Source organism: Peromyscus maniculatus, chromosome 11, assembly GCF_049852395.1.
Source record: "Peromyscus maniculatus bairdii isolate BWxNUB_F1_BW_parent chromosome 11, HU_Pman_BW_mat_3.1, whole genome shotgun sequence".
NCBI classification, from domain to species: Eukaryota; Metazoa; Chordata; class Mammalia; order Rodentia; family Cricetidae; genus Peromyscus; species Peromyscus maniculatus.
The window spans coordinates 80,217,230-80,239,255 of NC_134862.1; the positions used below are offsets into that span (position 1 = coordinate 80,217,230).

The window sequence follows — 22,026 nt, forward strand, 5'->3', positions numbered from 1 at the left end:
TTTAGATTAGAAAACAGGACATTAAAGGCGTTTTTATTAGAAGTGAAAAACAGAAAGAACAGAAAATACAATTTTTTGGCTCTTCCTCATCCATCAAAAGCTGTATATCTTTTCCCCCAAGCACGAGCTTCCAAGATCAACTCGCTCTTTATCTCTCTCTAGCTGGACAGGGCAAATCCCTCCCCCTCCACCTCTCTCCTCTCAGTCACACTGTGTGGGTGCTGAAGGCCCTGAGCAGACCAATGAACAGAACTGTCCTTTAAGCCAGCAGCCCACAGGCAGTGGCACCCAGGGCAGCCACAGAACTGGCATTGTTTCCACGGTCTCAGCAAGAAGGAGTCGAAAGCCGACCCTCAGCACAAATCAAAGTCAAATGTGGAGAGGGAGTAGGGGCTCCTGGGCCCAGGGAGAAGGACCTTTCTCTACTACTATGGTTCTTCAAGCTTCTGTACTGAGCTCCAACGGGATATGAAACTCATGGCATCTACAAATCGGGGGAACCGTGGTGGATGGAGACAAGAGTGATAAACAGGGACATAAATGAGGGTGATAATGTATAGGACCATGCTGGAATTTCAGCTCTTCACATGGCTGCCAGCCCCACAGAGCACAGCACAGCAAGAACCAAGACGGCCACTCCAGACTGCTGCACCTGGGGGATCGCCAGGCCTTTCCCTAGGTCCCACATCTGTAGGGAAAAATAAAAAGAGGGGAAAGTTTTTAGTTTTATTTTCAGTAATTAGAACCCCGGCCACTCTTACAATTCCTTTCTCAGAAATCTACCTGCTGAATGGGTCCCTGCCTTCTATGGGATTCCAGAGAAAAGTACTACATCCCTATGCCCAATTTCACTCTTCTAAAAGTCACAACACAGTACCACCACCCACTTCCCCAATGACTGACAATCAAGTCCCCTCATGTGGCAGAGATTGGGTGATGTTCTCCACAACGCCAAGGGCCCTTCATACAAAAGCTTCCAGACTGTGCACATATCCTCCCCCGACATGAGAGCACATGTAGATCAACATTTCTGGAAAGATATTCCTTCAAAACATAGTTTTGTTTTCTGACATAGAATCGTGTTGTATAATCCAGACTAGCATAGAATTCACCATGTAGCTCAGGGTGAGCACACCCAAGGTCCTCCTGTTTAAATTTCCCAAGTGCTGGAATTACAGGCATTCACCATGTCTGGCCCAAACATATTTCTGCACAGTGTAAGGCATTATGTGGAGGTGGTGAAGTTCTGTGGTTCTATGAATTTGGTAAACACATAACTTGCAAGTTTCGCAAGCAATTTACTACTGTAGTCTGTGACTCTCCAGTAGAGTCAATCACAGAGTTCTTTGGTGACTCATCCTCAAGGACTGATATTTTACAGACTATATTCTGGGACCTAGAACTAATGCCTTCTCTCCTTCTCTTTGGAGATAGGATCTCATGGATCCCAGGATGGTTTTGAATTCATCAGGTAGTCAAGGAAAACCTTGAACTTCTGATCCTCTTGCCTCCACCTTCTGAGTGCTAGGATTACAGTATCCAGTTTATGTGTGCTGGAGATCAAACCCAAGGCTTTGTACATGCTAGGCAAGCACTCTACCAATTGAGCTGTATCTCCCTCATTTAAAAATCCCCCCCCTCAGTTTATTCTCTGCGTAGCCCAGGATGACCTGGAACTCACTCTGTATACCAGGCTGGCCTCAAACTCACAGAGATCCGCTTGCCTCTGCCTCCCGAGTGCTGGGATTAAAGGCGTGCGCCACCACCGCCCAGCCTGTCTTTTTTTTCTTTTGGACATGATCTCCTATATATTCCTGGTTGGCTTGGAACTCTCTAAGTAAACTAAGTTGGCTTCAAGCTCATAGGAAATCTGCCTGCCTGAGCAGGGGATTAAAGGCATGCACCACCACCCCAACAGAATCTTAATTTTCAATTTCTTTCTTTCTTCTTCCATTTTCTCCCATCCAGGACTTCACTATATTGACCAAGGATACACTCGAAATTCCTAGGCTCAAGAGATCCTCCAACCTCAGGTTCCTAAACAGCTGGGACCATGCCTGGCTCTCAAACTTTTTTTTTTTACTATAACCTCACTAAGAGCGGGGGTGGGGGTGGGGGGAGGGGTATAAAAGCACTTGCCTTTTATGTGCTAACTTGAGTTAGACCTCCAGCACAAAAAACAAAACAAACAAAACCAAGCTCTAGATTCTCTTGCTCCCTAAGGGTATGAACACTCTAGGGCAGTGGTTCTCAACCTGTGGGGGTCACCTATCAGGTAGCCTCCTTATCAGTTATTTACATTATGATTCATAACAGTAGCAAAATTACATTTATGAAATAGCAATAAAATACTTTTATGGTTGGGGGGGGGGTCACCACCATATGAGAAACTAAGGGTCACAGGTTGAAAACCACTGCTCTAGGGCAAAAAGTGCTATTCAGGTTTCATACTTAGCACACAAAAGCAGCCTCAACACATTCTAACACATGAACCTCCATAGTCTGACTATAACACTGACTGAATCAGGAGGCACTGCAGACAAATACCACAGGGTATCCAGGAAGAAATCAAGGTGAGAGGATCCCCTGGTCTCAATGCCCAGCTAGCTTCCACCTAGATGTCATCAAGTGTGAAGCAGATTTGCTCACAGAGGCACAGTGCTTCATGAGACACTGAGTCCTGCTGGGCAGCAGTGGCAAGAGAAGCCTCTAGAAGGTGGGTCAAAGGTCTACATCTCCTCCTTTACAACCACACCACTTCCCCGTCCTAGCAGACCTTCCAGCCAGGCAACTGCTAAGACATACAATTTCATGGCAAACAGTTAAAACCTGACCTGCACCCAGAGCTAGTGCTTGTTAGAAGAAAAACTTAAAAGCAGATTTAGGGCTTAATAAAGCCTTTAGGTGCTTCACTTATCTCAACAAAGAGATGATCAGAATGGACAGGAACCAGGGCAAAAAGCCTGAGTTCTAGGATTGCTAGGTGATCCCTAAGTCCAACTCGTATTAAGACAAAAACAGACAGAAATAAGGCCCTGCCTGAGCCAGGATGTGAAGCCTTCAGCTGATTTCTTTACAGAGCTTTGTTCTGTGGAGTCAAGAGCCATTAATGAAACTTCCTTTTCTTCCCACTGTCTCCCTCAGGAATAAAAGTCACTTCAAATCACTGAACATCGCTCCAGGGAACACTTGATAAATACACTTAATTTAATAGATCATTTAATCTCTCACTTTTTTTTTCATTCAACTGTCTACTGGACCAGACTGAAATCCAGAAAATGCTTGTCTCTGAGGCTGTCTCTGATGAGATTATAAAAGGTCAAACTAAGGCAAAAGCATCCAGCTGACATTTTGCTTGGGTTCAGAAATAATGGAAGACTAGAAAAATACATTTTAACTATTTCTTGGAGAAGGACATAAGAGTAGGGATCACAAAATACGAACTCTTACAATGCTCAAACCTGCCAGGCAGGAAGATGATGAATTCAAGGCCAACCTGGTTACAGAGTGAGGACCAGGGCAGTCTGGGCAATTGAGTAAATCCCTGTCTGAAAATATAACAGTAATCTGGGTGTGTTCAAAGCCAGTCCTGGATACACAGTAAACTTACGGCCAACCTAAGTTTTATGAGACCCTGTCTCAAAAAGCCAAGAATAAATAAACCAGACATGATAGCACTAACCTACAAAATCCCAGCAGTCGGAGATTTGGAATTAGAGTTGGGAGAATAAGAATTTCAAGGTCATTCTTTGCTAAATAGTGAGTCTGAGGTCAATCTTGACTACATGAGACCTTCTTTTAAAAAAGGGGGGGTGGGCGGGCTGGAGAGATGGCTTAGCCATTAAGAGCACTGAGGACCTGGGTTCAATTCTCAGCACCCACATGGCAGCTTACAACTCTCTGTAACTCCAGTTCCAGGAGATCTGACACCTTCACACCAACACACATAAAATAAAGATAAATAAATTATTTAAAAAAAAAAAAAAAAAGGAGTGGCTGGAGAGACAGCTCAGTGTTCAGAGCACTGCCTGCTCCTCCAGTGAATCCAAGTTTGGTTCCCAGCACCCACAAGGTGGCTCATAACTGTTGTGGAATAATCTTTTTGCACACTGTGAAGATGTGTTTTTTGCCAAGGCATTGGTTTAATAAAAAGCTAAACAGCCATTAGCTGGGCAGGAGGTACAGGTGGGACAGCCAGGCACAGAGGACGCTGGGAAGAAGAAAGATGGGGTTGCCAGGAGACTCAGAGGGAGCAAAACATGCTGGAGGACAGGTAAAGCCACAAGCCACTTGACAAAACGTAGATTAATAGAAATGGGTTAAGTTGTAAGGGCTGGTTAGTAGCAAGCCTAAGCTATGTCCAAGCCTTTATAATTAATAAGTCTCTGTGTCATTACTGGGGAGCTGGTGGATCTGACGAAAAGGTCCAAATACACATAACCACATCCTCTTCTGGTTTCCACAGGCAACAAACATGCACATTGTGGGTGCACAGACATGCAGGGAGGCAACACACCCATACAAATGAAAATAAAAATCAAATTTAAACTGGTAAAAAGTGTGGGAAAAAAAAGGATGGGAGATATAGCTATGTGGTAGAGTGTTTGTCTAGCATGCACACGACCCAGCAGCACACGAACAAACCATGACAACAAGCACACAGCCACCCTGGCTGGACTCTCTGGCACCTAGCTTGTGTTTGCTCTCACTCTCCAGTTACTCAGTACAATCTAAAGTGAGGAAAACACGTGGATATACTCGAATCTAACCAGACTTGTCACTCTGGGTGGAAAGGAACGTTACACCGAAAGCAGTAACTGCTTATCTCGCTCATTATTAAATTCCCAGTGTCAAGAACAGTGCTTGACAATTTACACGCACCAGTTCATAGCTACCTAATAGATATGTCTTCTTTGCCAGATCTGGTTTCAAGGGTCTTTTAATAATTATATGTCTCTTAAAAGTGGGAAAGTCCACAATGACCCCTTTCAGCACTGGCCTAACACATACTCATAGAGGAATTCGGGAGGGGCCTTGTTTAGCTTCCCCAAAAGGACTTGAGTAAAGATCCAGTACAATTAGCCTTAAGAACTAAGAGGGCTGGCAAGATGGCTCAGGAAAAGGTACTTGCTGTCAAGCCTGATAACCTGAGTTCAAGCCCCCGGACCACAATACGAATAATAAATAAATAATAAAATTAAAACAGACGGACAGACAGACAAGGTTGGGCCATGTGTGGTGCTCATGCTTATAATCCCAGCACCTAGGATGCAGAGTCAGGAGGACAACCACAGATTCAAGGCCATTCTGGTCTACACAGCGTACTCCTGTCAGCCAGGGTTACGTAGTGAAATACCCTGTGTCAACAAGAAAGGAGGGTCACGCTACGGTTAGAGGTACAGCATGTGCAAGAGCCTTGGGTTCAGTGAGCCCAGCCTCAAAAGAGGGGGCGGGAGGACAGGCAAAGGAAAAAGAGCACTAAACCTAGAAAGAGGGGAGGACCCTCCCAGCCTCCCCACCCTCTTTATCCAGGAAACTTACCAAGTGTCGGATCCCATTCCACGCGTGGTACATGAGAGGAAAGGCAAGCACAAACTTAGCTGTGTGGATCACTGCTGGCCCCAAGCACAGGGACTTCACAAACATCAAGTAAGACTCAAAGTTCCCAGGAAGCAGCAGGGCAGACAGGCCAAAAAGATAGACCCCTGAGAGAAAAGCAAGCGTCCTGTTAATTACAAGTAATGTCATGTGTTAAACTGGGCTCTAGGAAGCTATTGACACCTGATACAATTCCTCTTTTTTTTTTTTTTTGGTTTTTCGAGACAGGGTTTCTTTGTGTAGCTTTGCACCTTTCTTGGAACTCACTCTGCAGACCAGGCTGGCCTCGAACTCACAGAGATCCACCTGCCTCTGCCTCCCAAAGTGCCGGGGTTAAAGGCATACACCACCCCCCACCCCCCCACCCCCCCACCCCCGGCTACCTGATATAATTCTAAACCACTTGGAAATAGAGAAAGTCGGGATGTAGTTCAGCTGTCAAAATGCTGACTCACACATACAAGCCCTGAGTTTGAAACTAGCACCACATAAAAGCATGTATGGGAGACTGGAGAGATGGCTCAGCAGTTACAGTGATACTGATGTAGCAGAGAACCTGAGTTTGGGTCCCCAAAGCCACACTGAGTAGCTCACATCAACTTTTACTCCAGCTCCAAGGGGATTAAACACCTCCAGCTCCAAGGGTGCCTGTACTCATGTGTACACATAATTAAAAGTAATAAAAATAAAAATGGATCTTATAAAACATGTAGACTGGAGAGATGGCTCAACAGTTAAGAGTACTGGCTGCACTTCCAGAGGACTTGGGTTCATTTTCCAGCAACCATGTGGTTGTTCATCTGCAACTCCAGATCTAGGGAAGCCAGTGCCTTCTCCTGGCCAATTTGGGCGCTAGGCATGCACATAGTACATACACATATATAGGAAAAACACTTGTAAACATAAATGAAAAAAAAAATGGCCGGGTGGTGGTGGTGGCGGCAGCGGCGGCGGCGGCGCACGCCTTTAATCCCAGCACTCAGGAGGCAGAGGCAAGCGGATCTCTATGAGTTCGAGGCCAGCCTGGGCTACAGAGCGAGATCCAGGACAGCCAAGGCTACACAGAGAAACCCTGTCTTGAAAAAAAACAATAAATAAATAAATAAAATAAAAATAAAGAAAGAGAGAGAGAGAGAGAGAGAGAGAGGAAGGAAGGAAGGAAGGAAGGAAGGAAGGAAGGAAGGAAGGAAGGAAGGAAGGAAGGAAGGAAGGAAGGCCAAGCTTAAAGGACTTACATTCACTCTAAATCAGGTTGCTGAGGTGCAAAGGAGGCAGGGATGAGAGTCAGAAACAGCAGCTCTTCAAAGATCCCTTCATGCACACAAAGATCTGTGTGTGTGTGTGTGTGTGTGTGTGTGTCAATATATATACATACCTCCACTTAAGGCTATACCAGTGCCACGGTGGCCAACGGACATTGTCATGGGAAGAGACCAACTACAAAGAAACATACAAAGACAATTTTTAAAAAGGATGGCAGGGTTTTGTTTGTTTGTTTGGTTGGTTGGTTGTTTTTTGGTTTGGATGACATAAACAAAAAAGAAAAACAAAAACAAAAACCATCTGGGGCTGGAGAAATGGTTTAATGGTTAAGAGCACTTGCTATTCTTGCAGAAGACCTGAGTTTGGTTCCCAGTACCTGAATGGTGGCTCACAACCATCTCTAACTCCAGTTCTGGGGATCTGTCAAGCATTCTAACCTCTGAGGGATCAAGCACACATTTGGTATATACAAATGTACACAGGCAAAACATCCATACACATAAAATAAATCCTTAAAAACAAAAAACAAGAAGTCTCCTCCTAGCTTTCACAGCCCTATTTCCAGCTTCCAAATTTGAAGATAAGAAATTTGACTGAATACAGCTCAGAGGTGGAATGCTTATGTATCCTGCATGAGGCCCTGGGTTGGATCCACTGTAAAAAAGAACAAGAAAAATGACTTATTTTTAAAAGTATCTAAAAAAAAAAAAAAAAAAAAGCCAGATGTGGTGGTGCATGCCTTTAATCCCAGCAGTCTTGAGGCAGAGGCAGGCGGATCTCTGTGTTTGTAGAGCAGGTCAGCCTGCTCTACAGAGTGAGTTCCGGGACAGCCAGGGCTACACAGAGAAATCCTGTCTCAAAAAACAAAACAAAAGTAAATAAATAAGTAAAAATACAAAGTATCTCTTGGGGCTGCAGAAATGGCTCAGCAGTTAAAAACTCTTGCTTTTTACAAAGGTCAGAGATTCAGTTCCCAGAACCCATGACATGTAAGCCAGCTCCAGGGCATCTGGTGCCCTCTTCTGGCCTCTGTAGGCACAGGGCATGCAGGTGGTGTACATATATACATGCAAAACAACAACCAAAACAACTCATTTATCAAATAACAATATTGTTTAAAAGTTATCCCCCTTGATTTTACAAAAGCGAATCACTGCTACCATTGGGAAGAAGAAACAAATACAACTCTTAACTCTTCACCCGGGGCCCCCATACTGGTACCAATTAGACCACTCAGAGCTGATACAACTGGAAAGCAAACGTGCTGTTTGTGTGACTCAAGCCTGTGACCTCAGGGCGACACAGTGAGACCAGCCTCAAAAACAAACAACAGTTGAAGGCCAGTCTGGACGATGTAGGGCTCTGTTTCCAAAAATAAAGAAACAGAAAAAAAGTACAATGTTAGCTACTTCAGACATCCTTCCTTGACATATTATCTAGGAAACAGACCCACGTTTCCTGATGTTTCTTTTTCCATGCAAAGTTCCATAAATGGACCTAATGTCATTTTTTTTTTTCAAATGACTTGTGAAGAAAGTCCAGGCTTATTTGGAACTATCTCCATCCTCATAATCCTACCCCTTCCAACTCCCTCTCTCATTTTTATTTTTATTTTTTTAATTTCCGGAGCTGAGGACAGAACCCAGGGCCTTGCGCTTGGTAGGCAAGTGCTCTACCACTTAGCTAAATCCCCAACCCTTTTTTCTAAAAAAAAATTTTTTAATTACCCTCTCTCATTTTTGAGGCAGGTTCTCACCATTTACTAAGATCACGTATTAACCTTCTGTTAGGGTACAATGCCCAGTTTCTACAATTAAAATTATTTCTGGAATCTGAGTTGGAAAAAAATCCTAAAGGGTTGTGGTATTTGTGGAGGTGGTTAAAAAAATGGCCAGTATCCCCTGGCAGGAACCCAAGGAAAGAGGGCAGCAAAGCTCAAGATGCTTCTCTGAATTAGTGCTTATTTATCTATTCTTAATTTGTAAAAAGACCCACAGGGATTCTCTTAGAAGACAAAAACAAAATCAGCTAGCACCTCTACTTCAGAATACAAGAGATGAACAAACATAAACATGTATGTATAAATACACACACACACACACACACACACACACACACACGACTGAAAACACAGTATATATCTCAGCCCTATCCAACGAGAGGACCTACAGTCAATGATGTGCTGGTAGGAACGAGCACATCTAACACTCCAATACTGATGCCACACTGAAGAACTTCTAGTAGCCACTGCTAGAACAATTTGAGCATCCAAGTAAACAATGACCGTAAAAGAGTGTAACTTTTGTGTAAGACAGGAACCCTTGAAAGAAAGCAAGGTTTGCCCTGCAGACAGAGGAAATCCAAAGGGTATGTGCAACAAGGCAAGTGTGGTGGCACTCAACCTGTAACTCAGTATCTGGAAGGTGGCAGCAGGACACGAAGTTCAAGGTCAGCCTCAGTTACACACCGAGTCTGAAGCCAGCCTGAGCTATGTAAGATTCAGTCTAAAACACCAATAAATAAATAAATTAGTAAGTCATGTGGCCCCTAGAAGCTAGAAACTGCAAAAAGAAATGGATTTCCCCTAGAACTTTGCAAAGGAAAAGAAGCCAGCCTCTGTTAACATGTTTGTTTATTTTAAAATATTTCATTTGTTAATTTAGTGTACCATGGTACACAATGCAGATTGGAGGACAACTTCTGGGAGTCAGCTCTGTCCTTCCACCGTGTGGGACCAAATGGTCAAAGGTCGTCAGGCTTAGTGTGGGAGAACCTCCACCTACCGAACTGTCTTCTCAGCCTGAGAACTTAATTTCAGCTTCATGGAAGGAGTCACATTTCCAACAGAAGTGCAAAAGTATGAACTTATGTGGTTTTTTTTTTTATAGCTCAGCCTGGCCTTGAATTTGCTATGTAATTGAGGACAGGATTAAACTCCTGATCCTCCTGCCTCAACACCCCAAGTGAACCACCTTGATCAGCCTCAAACAGCAATTTTTTTTATTTTTTTTTTTTTTGTTTATTGAGAAAGGCTTTTTCTGTGGATCAGCCTGGCTATCCTGGAACTCTGTAGACCAGGCCTGCCTCGAACTCACAGAGATCTGCCTGCCTCTGCCTCCCAAGTGCTAGGATTAAAGGCATGCGCCACCATGTCTGGACTACAAACAGAAATTTTTGAGCTCAAACAGTCTAGTATAATACATTCCAATACTAAAAGATTTTGATACTTAAAAGCTGAGGAATCACAGTAGAAAAGTACTAAAAGTCAGTTTTTCATAATTAAACCATCAGGTTTCTCCAAGAGCAGAACACTTTGTACGTGTAATAAAAACACTACAATATAAAACAAAATATACCACAGCCTCAAATCTGAGCAGAGGTGTTGTGGACAGCGTTCAGTGTTGTGTGGTGTGATGGCAGTACTGATGATGTACAGTACAAAGTGTGTGTGCTGTGTACTCAGAACCAAGGCTTCAGTGAAGTCTTCGGTGTAGCAGGCGGGCAATACCAGAAACACCTCAGACTCATGAGCTGCTTGCCTTTCAATTTTCTTTTCGGCAGCTGTGCATTCAGAAATCTTTTACTTGCTGCCGACTTGTTTCAAGACTCTTCCTGCCACTGACAACCCACAGGTTAAGAAGCTGCATGCTAATGTAGGCCGGGCTGTCACCACTGCCCCGCCCACTGCCCCCGGGCACTGTATTCAAGGAGATACTCAGAAAAAGTAAAGAAAGCCCAACTCTGGACCATCCCGCTCCAGGGCCCTTACCTGTAGATAGTGATATGGGGAGAAAGAGGACGGTTTGAGCTCGTGTTCTTATTCCAGAACCGCTCCATCTCTTCCTTAGCGGAGGTTCCCAAAGGAACAGCACTAAAATAAAACAAGAGGTTCAAAAAGGACTAAAGTCCACATTTTACATAGCAGAAAGTACACTTTTAAAGTTTTATTTTATTTTTAGTTGTGGTTATGTGTATGTTAGTGCAAATGCCTGAGGAGGCCTGAAGAAGGTGTTGGATCCCATAGGGCTGGAGTTACAGGCAGGTGTTAGTTACCCAATATGTGTGCTAGGAACTAATCTGGGTCCTCTGCAAGAACAGTACAAGCTCTTACACTGTGCCATCCCTCTAGTCCCCTAAAATGTCTTTTTTAAGGTAGGGTTGGATCAGGCTTGCTCAGTGGGGAAAGGTGCTTGCTGACAAATCTGATGACCTGGATTTGATCTCCCTGGACGCACATGGTAGGAGGAGAAAACCACTCCCACGAGATGTTTTCTGACATCCACCTGCACTCCCATGAGCCCCACCACACACACATTAATAAGTAATACACACACACACACACACACACACACACACACACACACACACACACATTTGTTTAAGAAAGGATAAGGGTATAGAAGTGGCTCAGAAGTTAAGAGCAGAGGCTGCTCTTCCGGAGGACTCGAGTTTGATTCCCAGCACCCACATGGTGGTTCACAACTGTAACTCCAGTCCCAGGCAATCAAACTGGCCTCCTCGGCACTGAATAACTGTAGTACACAGACAAAAATGCAGGCAGAACATCCATACACATAAAATTAAAATAAAAAAAAAGGAAAGGACATAAAGAGATAAGGTGGCACAGCAGAGGCAAGAAGACTGGAAGTTCCAGGCCAGCCTGGACCACATAATAAGTAAAAGGCCAGCCTAGGCTATAAAGAGAAACTGAATCAAAAGCAAAAGAGTTCACAATCCTAGCATTTAGGTTGAAGCAGAAGGATCAGGAGTTCTGTATCATCCTTATTCACACAGCAAGCTCAATGACTAGCCTAAGCTACATGAAGCCCTGTCTAAAAACAAAACAAAACCCAACCCTAAAAAATCAAAAGCAAAAGGAAAACATGACAGCTAAGTGCATTTATGAGCCTGACTAGGTTCTGGCTGCAGGAAAAGAAAAGGTTGTAGTTCTATAAAGTACATCATTTGGGACAAACAGAAAATTCGAAAATCAGCTATGTATCAGATAAGCGTTCATCAGTTAGTTTCTTAATTGTAGTGATAGTGACTATGCTTGTATATTATCCTGTTATATAAGCAAACAAAAATGTCAGCAGTTGATGAACCTGGATGAAATGAGCATAGGACTTCTCACACCAGATATGGCAGGGAGTGTCTATAATGCCAGCCCAACAGAGGATCACACAGAGGGTCATGGAAGCTCAAAATCATGGTCACAACACTGCAAGACTTACTCAGAAACAAGACATGTTGCACAACACCAAGAACCAAAAATGTTCTATTCTTATGTATTTTCTGAAAGTATAAGGTATTTGATGTTTCCACGATAAACCTTCAAAAAAATTGTTGAAGGCAACTGTGAAGTCAACAACTAGGAATAAATATTTAGCAGGAAAAAATAAAACTCTCAGAGATCCACCTGCCTCTGCTTCCAGAGTGCAAGGACTAAAGGCATGTGCCACCACACCCAGATTTCTACTGCCTTTTCATGAGGAAAAGAGTTAATAATATAAAATATTCATAGTGTGTAGACAGATTTTTCTTTGGGCCACTAACTCACAAAAAACGACTTATTATTAAGAAAGCTTGGTCTATAGCTTAGGCTTGTTTCTAACTAGTTCTTATAACCTTAATTAACCTTAATTAACGTATCTTTCAATCTACGTTTTTTTTACGTGGCTCAGTCACCTTTACTCTGCACTGCCCATCCTGCTTTCTCAACGTCTGGCTGGTGACTCTGTCTTTCTTCTTCCCAGAGCTCTCTGTCCAGAAGTCCCTGCTATACCTCCTGCCTAGCTATTGGCTGTTTAGCTTTTTATTAAACCAATCACAGTGACACATGTTCACACAGTGTAAGGGAATATTCCACAACAACAGAGTTCAAAACTTACTTTCTGAGACAAAGCTGAGAATTAACGTGGGCCCGGAGGCAGTGACGGCCAAGGTGTCTGCAAGAGATTCAAGAATACAAATTTAGAGACCAACACCAGCATATCAACTTGCCCACCTTTGTACTATATTATTACTATTTATATAGTCTTGGCTTGTGAAACAAGGTTTCTCTGTGTAGTCCTGGCTGTCCTGGAACTCACTCTGCAGACCAGACTGGCCTCGAAATCAGGGATCCATCTGGCTCTGTGTCCCGAGTGCTGAGATTAAAGGGATAAGCCATCATGCCTGGCTCCTTTGTATTATATGAGATGTGGAAAGACTGACTGAAAATAAAATGAGGGTTGAGGGTATAATTCAGTGCAGAATGTATGCTTAATGACATGGGACCCTGGGTTCAACCTCCAGCATCAAAACCATCAGAGGTAAGCACAGCGTCCCTAGTTTCTGACTGAAAAACTACAACCTGAAGACAGGCATGGGGAGTACACCTGTCGTCCTAGCACTTGGTAAGCAGAGGCAGAAGGGTTAGACATTCAAGAACAGCCTCAGCTACATACTGAGTTTGTGGCCAGTCTGTGTTACACAAGACCCTGTCTCAAAAAAGAAGAAACGAAGGGAGAGAAGGAGGAAGGGAGGGAGGAAAGGAAGAAGAGAGGGAGGGAGGGAGGGAGGGAGGGAGGGAGAGAGGGAGGGAGGGAGGGAGGAACAGACTGTACATAACTAAGTAGGACATGGTAATAAGATTATAATTCTAGTAGCTGTGCTGCTGAAACAGGAGGATGGCAATTTTCAGGTCAGCATGTGCTACAAGATCCTCTCTTAATAAAAAAAAAAAATTAAAGCTACAACTCTAAGTAAAGACTAATCAGAAATATTACCTACAAATGCAAATCAAGTTTTAAATGAACACAAATACTATGTGAGAGAGGCAATAATATTATATAGAAACAAATTTGTTGTGTTTTTTAGGACAGGGTCTCATGTAGTTTAGGCTGGCCTCAGCACTTACTATGTAGCTAAAGTACTTCCACCTCCCAAGTGCTAGGATTCCATGTTTGTCTCCCGGATGTTCTTGTTGTTTTAAAGCTAGGTCTTACAGGAAGTGGTTAAACAGGGGTGGGCAGCGGGCTTTAATAGCTCAGTGGTAAAGTGCTTGCCTAACATTCAAAGGGTGGGGCTTTGGGTTTAATCCCAGCACTGCAGAAACCAACAAGCCAGAGTAAGTAATTGACAGTGGGAAGCACACAGTTTATGGATGGCAGAGACCTGCTCCAAATGGATGAATTAAATTTTGAAGAACAAGGGATTTGAGGATGGACAGTCCTGATATTAAGCTAGGTCATTTCAAAAACTACCATCTGGAGCTGGGGAAATGGCTCAGTGGATAAAAGCACTTTACATAACCCTGACAACCTGAGTCCAATCCCACAAGGCCCACTTAAGAATGGAAGACAACTAACTGTACAAAGTCCTCCGACTGCCACACCCAGTGCACCCAAGTACGTACACGTACACGTACACACACACACACACACACACACACACACACACACACACGCAATAATAATAATAACTCATTTAAAAAAAACCTACCATCAACTTCCAGAGAGCAGAGATAAATTTCAAGTCACAAAGCCTTTCATACATAGTATGAGAAAGCAAAGATTCTTTACCATTCCCACAAAGAAGCATTTACAAAGATAATTATGTTTTCTACCTAAAAGTTGCTACTTTAAAAAAAAAATTACAGGGGCTGGAGAGATGGTTCAGCAGTTAAGAGCATTGGCTGCTCTCCTGGAGGATTAGGGTTTAATTCCCAGCACCCACATGGTATTCACAACCATCTGTAATTTCAGTTCCAGAAAACCCAATGCCCTTTTCTGGACTCTGAAGGTTCAAGGCACTCACGTGGTACATGGACATGCATGCAGGCAAAACACCCATACACATAAACCATAATAATTTAAAGCATTTTAATTACATTTTATTTATTCTGTGTGATGGCGCATGCCACAACACACATGTGGGAATCAGAAAACTTGTAAGGAGTTTCTTCTCTCCTTCCAACATGTGGATCCTGGGATCAAACTCAGGTAATTACTCAGGTAATTAGGCTTGTAATCTCAGCATTCAGGAAGATATACAGGAAGACTGCTGTAAATTCAAGGCCAGTCTGGTCTAAACAGCAATTTCCAGGCCAGCCAGAGCTGTATCAAGACCTTGTCCAAAAAGCCAAAAGGAAAGTGAAAAAGGAAAAACATTCAACAACACACCCTTTAATCTCAAAATTCCAGCCAACACTTCCAAAGCATTTAAGAAGGTGACCACAATGAAGTTCTAGAAGTCAAAACATTTACCTACATTAATTCTATGTAACGAGTTATTCACTATGTGCAAGGCACTGTGGAGATTATAAGAGCTCTTTAAGATCCAACAATCGTTGGGCAGTGGTGGCGCACACTTTTGATCCTAGCACTTGGGAGGCAGAGCCAGGAGGGTCTCTGTGAGTTCCAGGCCAGTCTGGTCTACAGAGTGAGATCCAGGACAGGCACCAAAACTACACAGAGAAACCCTGTCTTAAAAACAGCAAAACAAAACAAACAAACAAACAAAAAAAAAAAAACAAAGATCCAACAATCTGGGCCAGGTGGTGGCCGCACCCCTTTAATCCCAGTAGTCAAGAGGCAGAAGAGTCAGATCTCTGTGAATTTGAGGTCAGGCTGGTTTACAGAGTGAGTCCCAGGACAGCCAAAGCTACAGAGAAACCCTGTCTCAAAACCAAACCAAACCAAACCAAACCAAAAAAAAAAAAAAAAAAAAAAAAAAAAAGAATAGTATATCTTACGTGGGTAATTTATTTGTTTAATAACTTTTTTCCTTTATTTTACATACTGACCAGTTTACCCTTCCTCCTCTCCTGTTCCCTCCCCAGCTTCCATCTACCCCCTCCCCATCCATCCACTCCTCCTCTGTCTCCATTCAGAAAGGGGCAGGCCTCCCATGGGCTTGAAGAGAGCATGGTACTCAAGCTGAGGTAGGACCCAGCTCCTTCCCCTGCATAAAGGCTGGGCAAAGGAATCCAGCATGGGGAACAGGTTCCCAAAAGCCAGCTAAGCTCCAGGGACAGGTCCTGATCTCACTGCTAGGAGCCTTACAAACAGGCCAAGCTACACAACAGTCACACACACACACATGCAGAAGGCCTAGGTCAGTCCCATGCAGGCTCCCTAACTGTTGGTCCAGAGTCCATGTGCTCACAGGATATCAGGTGAGCTGTCTCTATGGGATCCTCTGTCATGACCTTGACCTCCCTGGCTCATACAGTCCCTCCTCCCTTTCTTCAGGAGGACTCTCAGAGCTCAGCCCAGTGCTTGGCTGTGGATCTCTGCATCTGCTTCCATCAGTTACTAGATAACAGCTCTCTGGTGACAGTTAGGGTAGTCACCAAACTGATTACAATAGATGGCCAGTTCGGGCATTGGGTAATTTCTTTTAAAAAATTTTAAAACCGTGCATCTAATAGTTTAAGAGTTAGATATCTAGCCGTTCAGTGGTGGCACATGCCTTTGATCCCAACACTAAGGAGGCAGAGGCAGGCAGATCTCTGTGAGTTTGAGTCCAGCTTGGCCTACAGAGTGAGTTCCAGGACAGCCAGAGCTGTTACACAGAGAAACTCTGTCTCAAAAAATAAAACAAAACAAACAAAAAGATGCAATAATTTTCTAAATGAGTTTATGATGTCCATTACATCACTGATACTAGACGCACAATCAATTTAAGAGCCTTATGCTCTACAACAGAGCATCAGAAGGGGCCATTATTTGAAGGGAAAAATCCAAGCAACCCTCTTCAGTTCTCTCTCTTCCCTTTGGAGGCAAGAGGTGAATGCAGACATTGTGTACCCAGGGCTCTTAGAAAGAAGTGGGAACAAATCTCTTTAAAACAACTGAATTGTCTCCGAAGCTGCAGGGCACACATTCCTCACACCAAGCTAGGCCCAGTCACTCAGCTACCCAGCAAGAGTTTGCAGATGTGGGTTGGAATCTATCGCATGTTCTGTCTAGTGCTATTGTTTCCCAAATACCAATGTAAGCTTTACACAAGGCCCCTCAGAAGCAAGCTGTAGGAACTCCATAACTTCATTTGAAATATGAAAGCAGGTACCTATCCTCATTTTTCATGTGAAACCAGAAACTCTGAAAAGGCTTTCTACGCTGGGAATGGAGCTTAAAATGTTGCAGCTAGGAGCCAGTGAGAGGGTTTAGAGAGCGAAGGCTCTTCCCATCAAGTCTGACAACCTTAGCTGGACCCTTAGGATTCACAGTTGTCCTCTGACCTCTACACACAAGCCACGGCACACGAGCGCCCACCCACACCCACAACAAAGAAAAGTGGGGGAAAAACTGTAAAAGGTTATAGCTAGAAGCAAGCATTTTGTTTTGCGACAGGCTCTTAATCTGTGGCCCAGGCTGGCCTCACTCTATAGCCCAGGCTGGCTTCAATCTTACAGCAACCCTTCCTGTCTCAGTCTCCTAAGTGCTGAGACTACTGGGGTGAGCCTTCACAGGCAGCTGATAAAGTCGTTTATGTGAAATGGTGTGGCATTTACGTATGTCTTCTGCACATTGTCCTATACTTTCAATAACTTCTCTATTACTTATAATGCCAATATAATTTAAATGTTCCATAAATGTCATACCATATGGTTTTAGGAAGGGGGTGTGTGCTACCTATGCGCAGTTCAAACACAACCAATGGGAAAAAGTTGCTTTAGAAATAACCAATGAGCAGTCTAGATACAACCAGACAAAAGGTGAAGCAAACTATTCTCAGTAAGTGCTGAACTGAGAATGAATATCTGAATGACAGAAGACTACAACAGGGTATACCTACAGTTTGACTCACATGGGCTCAGTATAATGCTGGTCAGGTAACGGACTCAAACTGTTTTTTTTAATGTTTTTCAAGTATTTTCAATCTGAGTCTGGCTGAATCCAGGAAGAACCCAAAGATGAAGACTCTAAACACTAATCCTGAAACTCCTAAAAATGATAGTTTGGAACCAATATGATCATTTCAAGCTAAATGTTAATTCACCCAACATGCCTTAACATTCACCAACGTGTGCTACATCATAGGGGTTGGGGATTTAGCTCAGTGGTAGAGCGCTTGCCTAGCAAGCACAAGGCCCTGGGTTCGGTCCTCAGCTCTGAAAAAAGAAAAGAATTTGAAAGCATTCAATGACAGTTAAATAATTCAGATTGCTGGACGAAGCTCTGGAAAACCTGTTCCTGTCCTATCTCAGAGAAAAGATGCCTATGGAAATGCACAGCCAAATGAAAATGAAGGATAAAGATGACTGATCCAAATCCCCAAAGGCTCACTTTGTAACAAAGAAAAACTAAACAGAATCCCTCTATTTTTATACTGTCTGACTGAAGTGGAAAGAGAAATGAAAACACATTTGGGAGAATTAGGGGCTGGAATTTCAACAGCACTGAAGCTAACTTTCCATAACAAATAACTTCCAAAAATAGGACAGACACAAAACTGTGTTGGGATTTGTACCGTAAGTGTCTAAGGGCACTGGCCCTTACAACTAATAAAGGCTCTGGGAACGACACCTAAAGAGTGAAGAATTAAGAACGAAAGAGAATCTAGGCTATGTCTCTGGACAGGAAATTGGCTTTTAGAGAAAGGAGGGGATACCCACCCCATCACAACGCTAAACCGAAATGAAAACAAAGTGGATTTTCTGGGCAGCGGCAGACCCACTCGGGCTGGCTGCTGCTCTTAACCCCGGCACGGGAGGGATGCGTTTGGGAGCCAGACAGTCCCCACTTGTTGCAGCAGCAGCAGCCGCCGCAGACCTGCCAGGGGCGAGGAAGCATGAACTAGGTGCACCAAGGAGCCCCTCCCCCTACGATCCCCACCCCCCACCCCACCCCCCCGCGCGCCCAGAACTGTAGGCCTGGGGGCCAACTGATCTCCAAGTTAGTTTTTCGAGGCTCGGACCTGGGTGAGACCACAAGAGCAAGTTGGGAAGAGGCTTTAGACGTGGGCGAAGCGGGAAGAGTGACAGCCGCGCCACTGGTCCATACAAAGTGACCTCTAAGCCCTGCGGAGCCCGGGGATGGGGGGGGAGATGCTAGGATCCCCGGGGCGCGGCCTGCACACCCACGGGTCCTTTCCCTGTCCCCCGCACGCTTGTGCCGCTGTCACCACCCTGAGGGACCGGTTCAGGTCCCCCAAGGGTCGCAGGCGCGGACTCCCAAGCCCCAAGCTAAAGTCACCTCAGCAAGAGCGCAGCCATCTTGAGTTCCGGCCTGGACGGAAATGACGCAAGCGGCCCCCCCCCCCCGGCACCCCAGGCGTCCCCTCCCTCGGGCGGAGGAGCCGGCGCGCGGGGCGGGGCGGGGCGGGGCGGGGGGGGCGGGGCGGGGGGCTGTCACGTGACAACTTAGACTTTTTAGGCCGGAACCTCCTCTGGGTTTTGCGGCTCGGGTCTTTGTGGATGGTGATTTTTTTTCTCGGTTCTTTGTTTTTTATCCTCTCTCGTGCTAGTTTCTAGCGTCGTTGGTCAAAGTTTTGGCCCAATCGCCGTGTGCACTATCATCCTTAGTGCATTTCCCTGCCCGCGGGTTTATTTTGTCCCGCTCCCCCGACCGGACAGCGACTTCGCCCGCTTTATTCACCGAGGATTCCGGCAGCTCACTTCGCCCCCCCTCCTTTCCAAGTGGTCCTAAAAAAAAATCTCCGGGCTAGCTGACTGAGACACCCAAGGAACAAGCGACTTTGGGCTTCCTCGGGTTCCTTGGTGCTTCCTCACGGTTCTTCGGCCCTAAAGAGCTGTCAGGCAAGCACTGCATTTTCAAGCTATATATCCCCAGCGAGAGAAGCACACTGACCCCCGATTTGGACCGTAGGGCGTGTGCGGCGGGGCTGTCAGAGGGCCTTACACCATTATTCTCAAGGTCGGGGATCCTCCTCTGGCCACCTCCATTAGGCCTGGCCATTCCAGGGCTTGAGCTGCTGCGTGAACCAAATTCCCACCGGCCAAAGACAAGGCTCCCTTGTTTCTTTTTCAGCGATATGTGGGTGACACCCACAGCCACAAGAACCTGGGGCGTGGAGAACCCACTTTCATTTATATGTGCTGTATATAAACGGTTTTGAGGAATCCAAGGACAGAAATCAGTTGCAGAGCGCTCTCAACTGAGGAAAGAAAATGAGCAAGTGAGAAAGGAATGAACTAGAATGCCAAAGTTCCTGACCCTGGGAGCTGTGGGGTGGCGGGGCAGAGGGAGAAAGAATAAAGGGAGGGGGAGGGGACAGAGTAACTTATTCTATTGTAAATCTCTTTCGGTTGTATTAATATTCAGATCCCATTTATATTTAGCACTCTCTTGCCTCTTTCCTTTCAGGATTTAAATAGCACAAGTTCGCTTTTCCCCCTGCATCAGATGAATAATATTATTTCTGTAACGTTTGACAAAGAAAGCACTTTCGTAGACTTTAGGGACTGGAAGGGACCTTAGAGGTTCTCTCGTCCACCCCTCTATTCAGGGCAAGAGTCTGCAAGAATCTCTTGGGCAGCGTTTCTTGATCTTCAAGACGGCTGCGACAACACAATTCAGTGCCCGGATACCTCAAAAAATAAGTTTCATCCTGGGAGCCGTGGTGGCACCTGTAGTCCCAGCACTTAGGAGGCTGAAGTAAGAGGGTCACAAGTTTGAGGCCAGCCTCTAGGGACAGGAAAAACAAAACAAGCAAAAACCCAGCTTTTAAAAATTTAGTGAACAGGAAAAAAGAAAACAACAAAAAATAGCTAAAATTGTTTAAAAATTAGTAAACAGGCTAATGAATAGAAAATTGTTCTGGTAAATACAGTTTTCTGATATTGAATTCTAACCCTCTCTAACCCAGGCTTGGTGGCACACATGCAGTCCTAGAACTAAGAAAGTAGAAGTGGGAGGATCAGGAGTTCAAGGTCATCCTCAGTTACATATTGAGTTCCAGGTATCCTGGGCTACAGTTGAAACAGTATCTCAAAATCAAAAACAACAATAAAATGTAATGAATACTTCTTTAACTTAGTTCTGTTTTTTGTTTGTTTTGCTTGTTTTGTTTTGTTTTGTTTTTTTAGTGTATGTGGGTGTTTTACTTGCTTTGTATATCCGTGTACCACATGTGTGCTTGGGGCTGGGGGGGGGGGGAAGAGGGCACCAGATCCCCTGGAACTGGAATTACAGACCTGTGAGCTGCTGCCACCTGGGTGCTGGGAATCAATCCCCATCCTCTGGAAGAGCAGTCAGTGTTCTTAACTGCTGAGCCATCTCTCCAGCCCCAGCACTTAAGTCTTTTATAATAATTTTATTTAACATATATGTGCAATTGACATTTTGCCAATCTGTGAAAGTGCTATGGGAGATTCAAAGATACAAGACTACACTGACCTGTTGATCTGAAGACACTTACAGCCTTAGCAAGGTCAATAAAGAAACAAACGTAGAAAGCAGTAAACTGGGGATATAGCTCAGTTGGTAGAATGCTTGCCTAGTATTCACAAAGCCCTGGTTTTTAGCTCCAGTATTGCATAAAGGCAGACACAGTAGTGCACACCTGTAATCTCAGCACTCAGGACCTATAAATAGGAGGATCAGAAATTCAAAGGTCATCCCAGCCTCTATAGCAAGTTGGAGGTGGAGGAGAGGGGAGGGGAGAGGAGGGAGGGAGGGAGGGCGAGAGAGAACATACAAGACCACAAAACAAGGTGCAGATAAGAATAGTGGGTAGATTAAGTGGAAAGTGGTGAAGTTAAGTTGGAATATTGATTACAGCATCCTATAAACATTAGCTGATTTTGTCCGTGGGGTTTGTTTGTTTATTTATTTATTTATTTATTTATTTATTTATTTATTTATTTATTTATTTATATGGTTTTCGAGACAGGGTTTCTCTGTGTAGCTTTGTGCCTTTCCTGGATCTCACTCTGTAGCCTAGGCTGGCCTTGAACTCACAGAGATCCGCCTGCCTCTGCCTCCCGAGTGCTGGGATTAAAGGCGTGCCCACCACTGCCCGCCATGGGGTTTATTTATAATCAAGCCTCTATTTAGCATTCCATTACCAAGATCTAGTGTTAACCACAAAACTCACAAGAACTGTGACTTGAGATGCATGGAGGGTCCAAGAGACTGTTGGCTTAACGTCCCATATGCAGGACCAAGCTAAGCATGGTGGTGGATGCCATGTAATCCCAGCCCTCAGAAAGCA

At 44.4% G+C, this 22,026-nt stretch overlaps 1 protein-coding gene across 1 annotated transcript; it reads right to left on the reverse strand.

Annotated features, from left to right (window-relative positions):
- Sdhc (succinate dehydrogenase complex subunit C) lies at positions 1-19,130 on the reverse strand. The gene is made up of 6 exons (XM_006990641.4): positions 19,047-19,130; positions 12,753-12,809; positions 10,631-10,732; positions 6,974-7,035; positions 5,542-5,705; positions 1-688 (listed from the first exon to the last, which is right to left on the reverse strand). Exons 1-6 carry the CDS (start codon positions 19,064-19,066, stop codon positions 584-586), a joined length of 510 nt encoding a protein of 169 aa, XP_006990703.1. The 5' UTR covers positions 19,067-19,130; the 3' UTR covers positions 1-583.
- Positions 19,131-22,026: the final 2,896 nt, after the last annotated feature.

What these genes read in the sequence shown, in the direction of transcription:
- Sdhc (XM_006990641.4), bottom strand. Translation starts at nt 19,066, where the DNA reads ATGGCTGCGCTCTTGCTGAG. An exon ending in TGGTATAGCCTTAAGTGGAG is followed by an intron (nt 5,706 to 6,973) that starts GTATGTATATAT and finishes CTTTTCTCTCAG; the next exon opens with GGGTCTATCTTTTTGGCCTG. An exon ending in GGAATGGGATCCGACACTTG is followed by an intron (nt 689 to 5,541) that starts GTAAGTTTCCTG and finishes TTTTCCCTACAG; the next exon opens with ATGTGGGACCTAGGGAAAGG.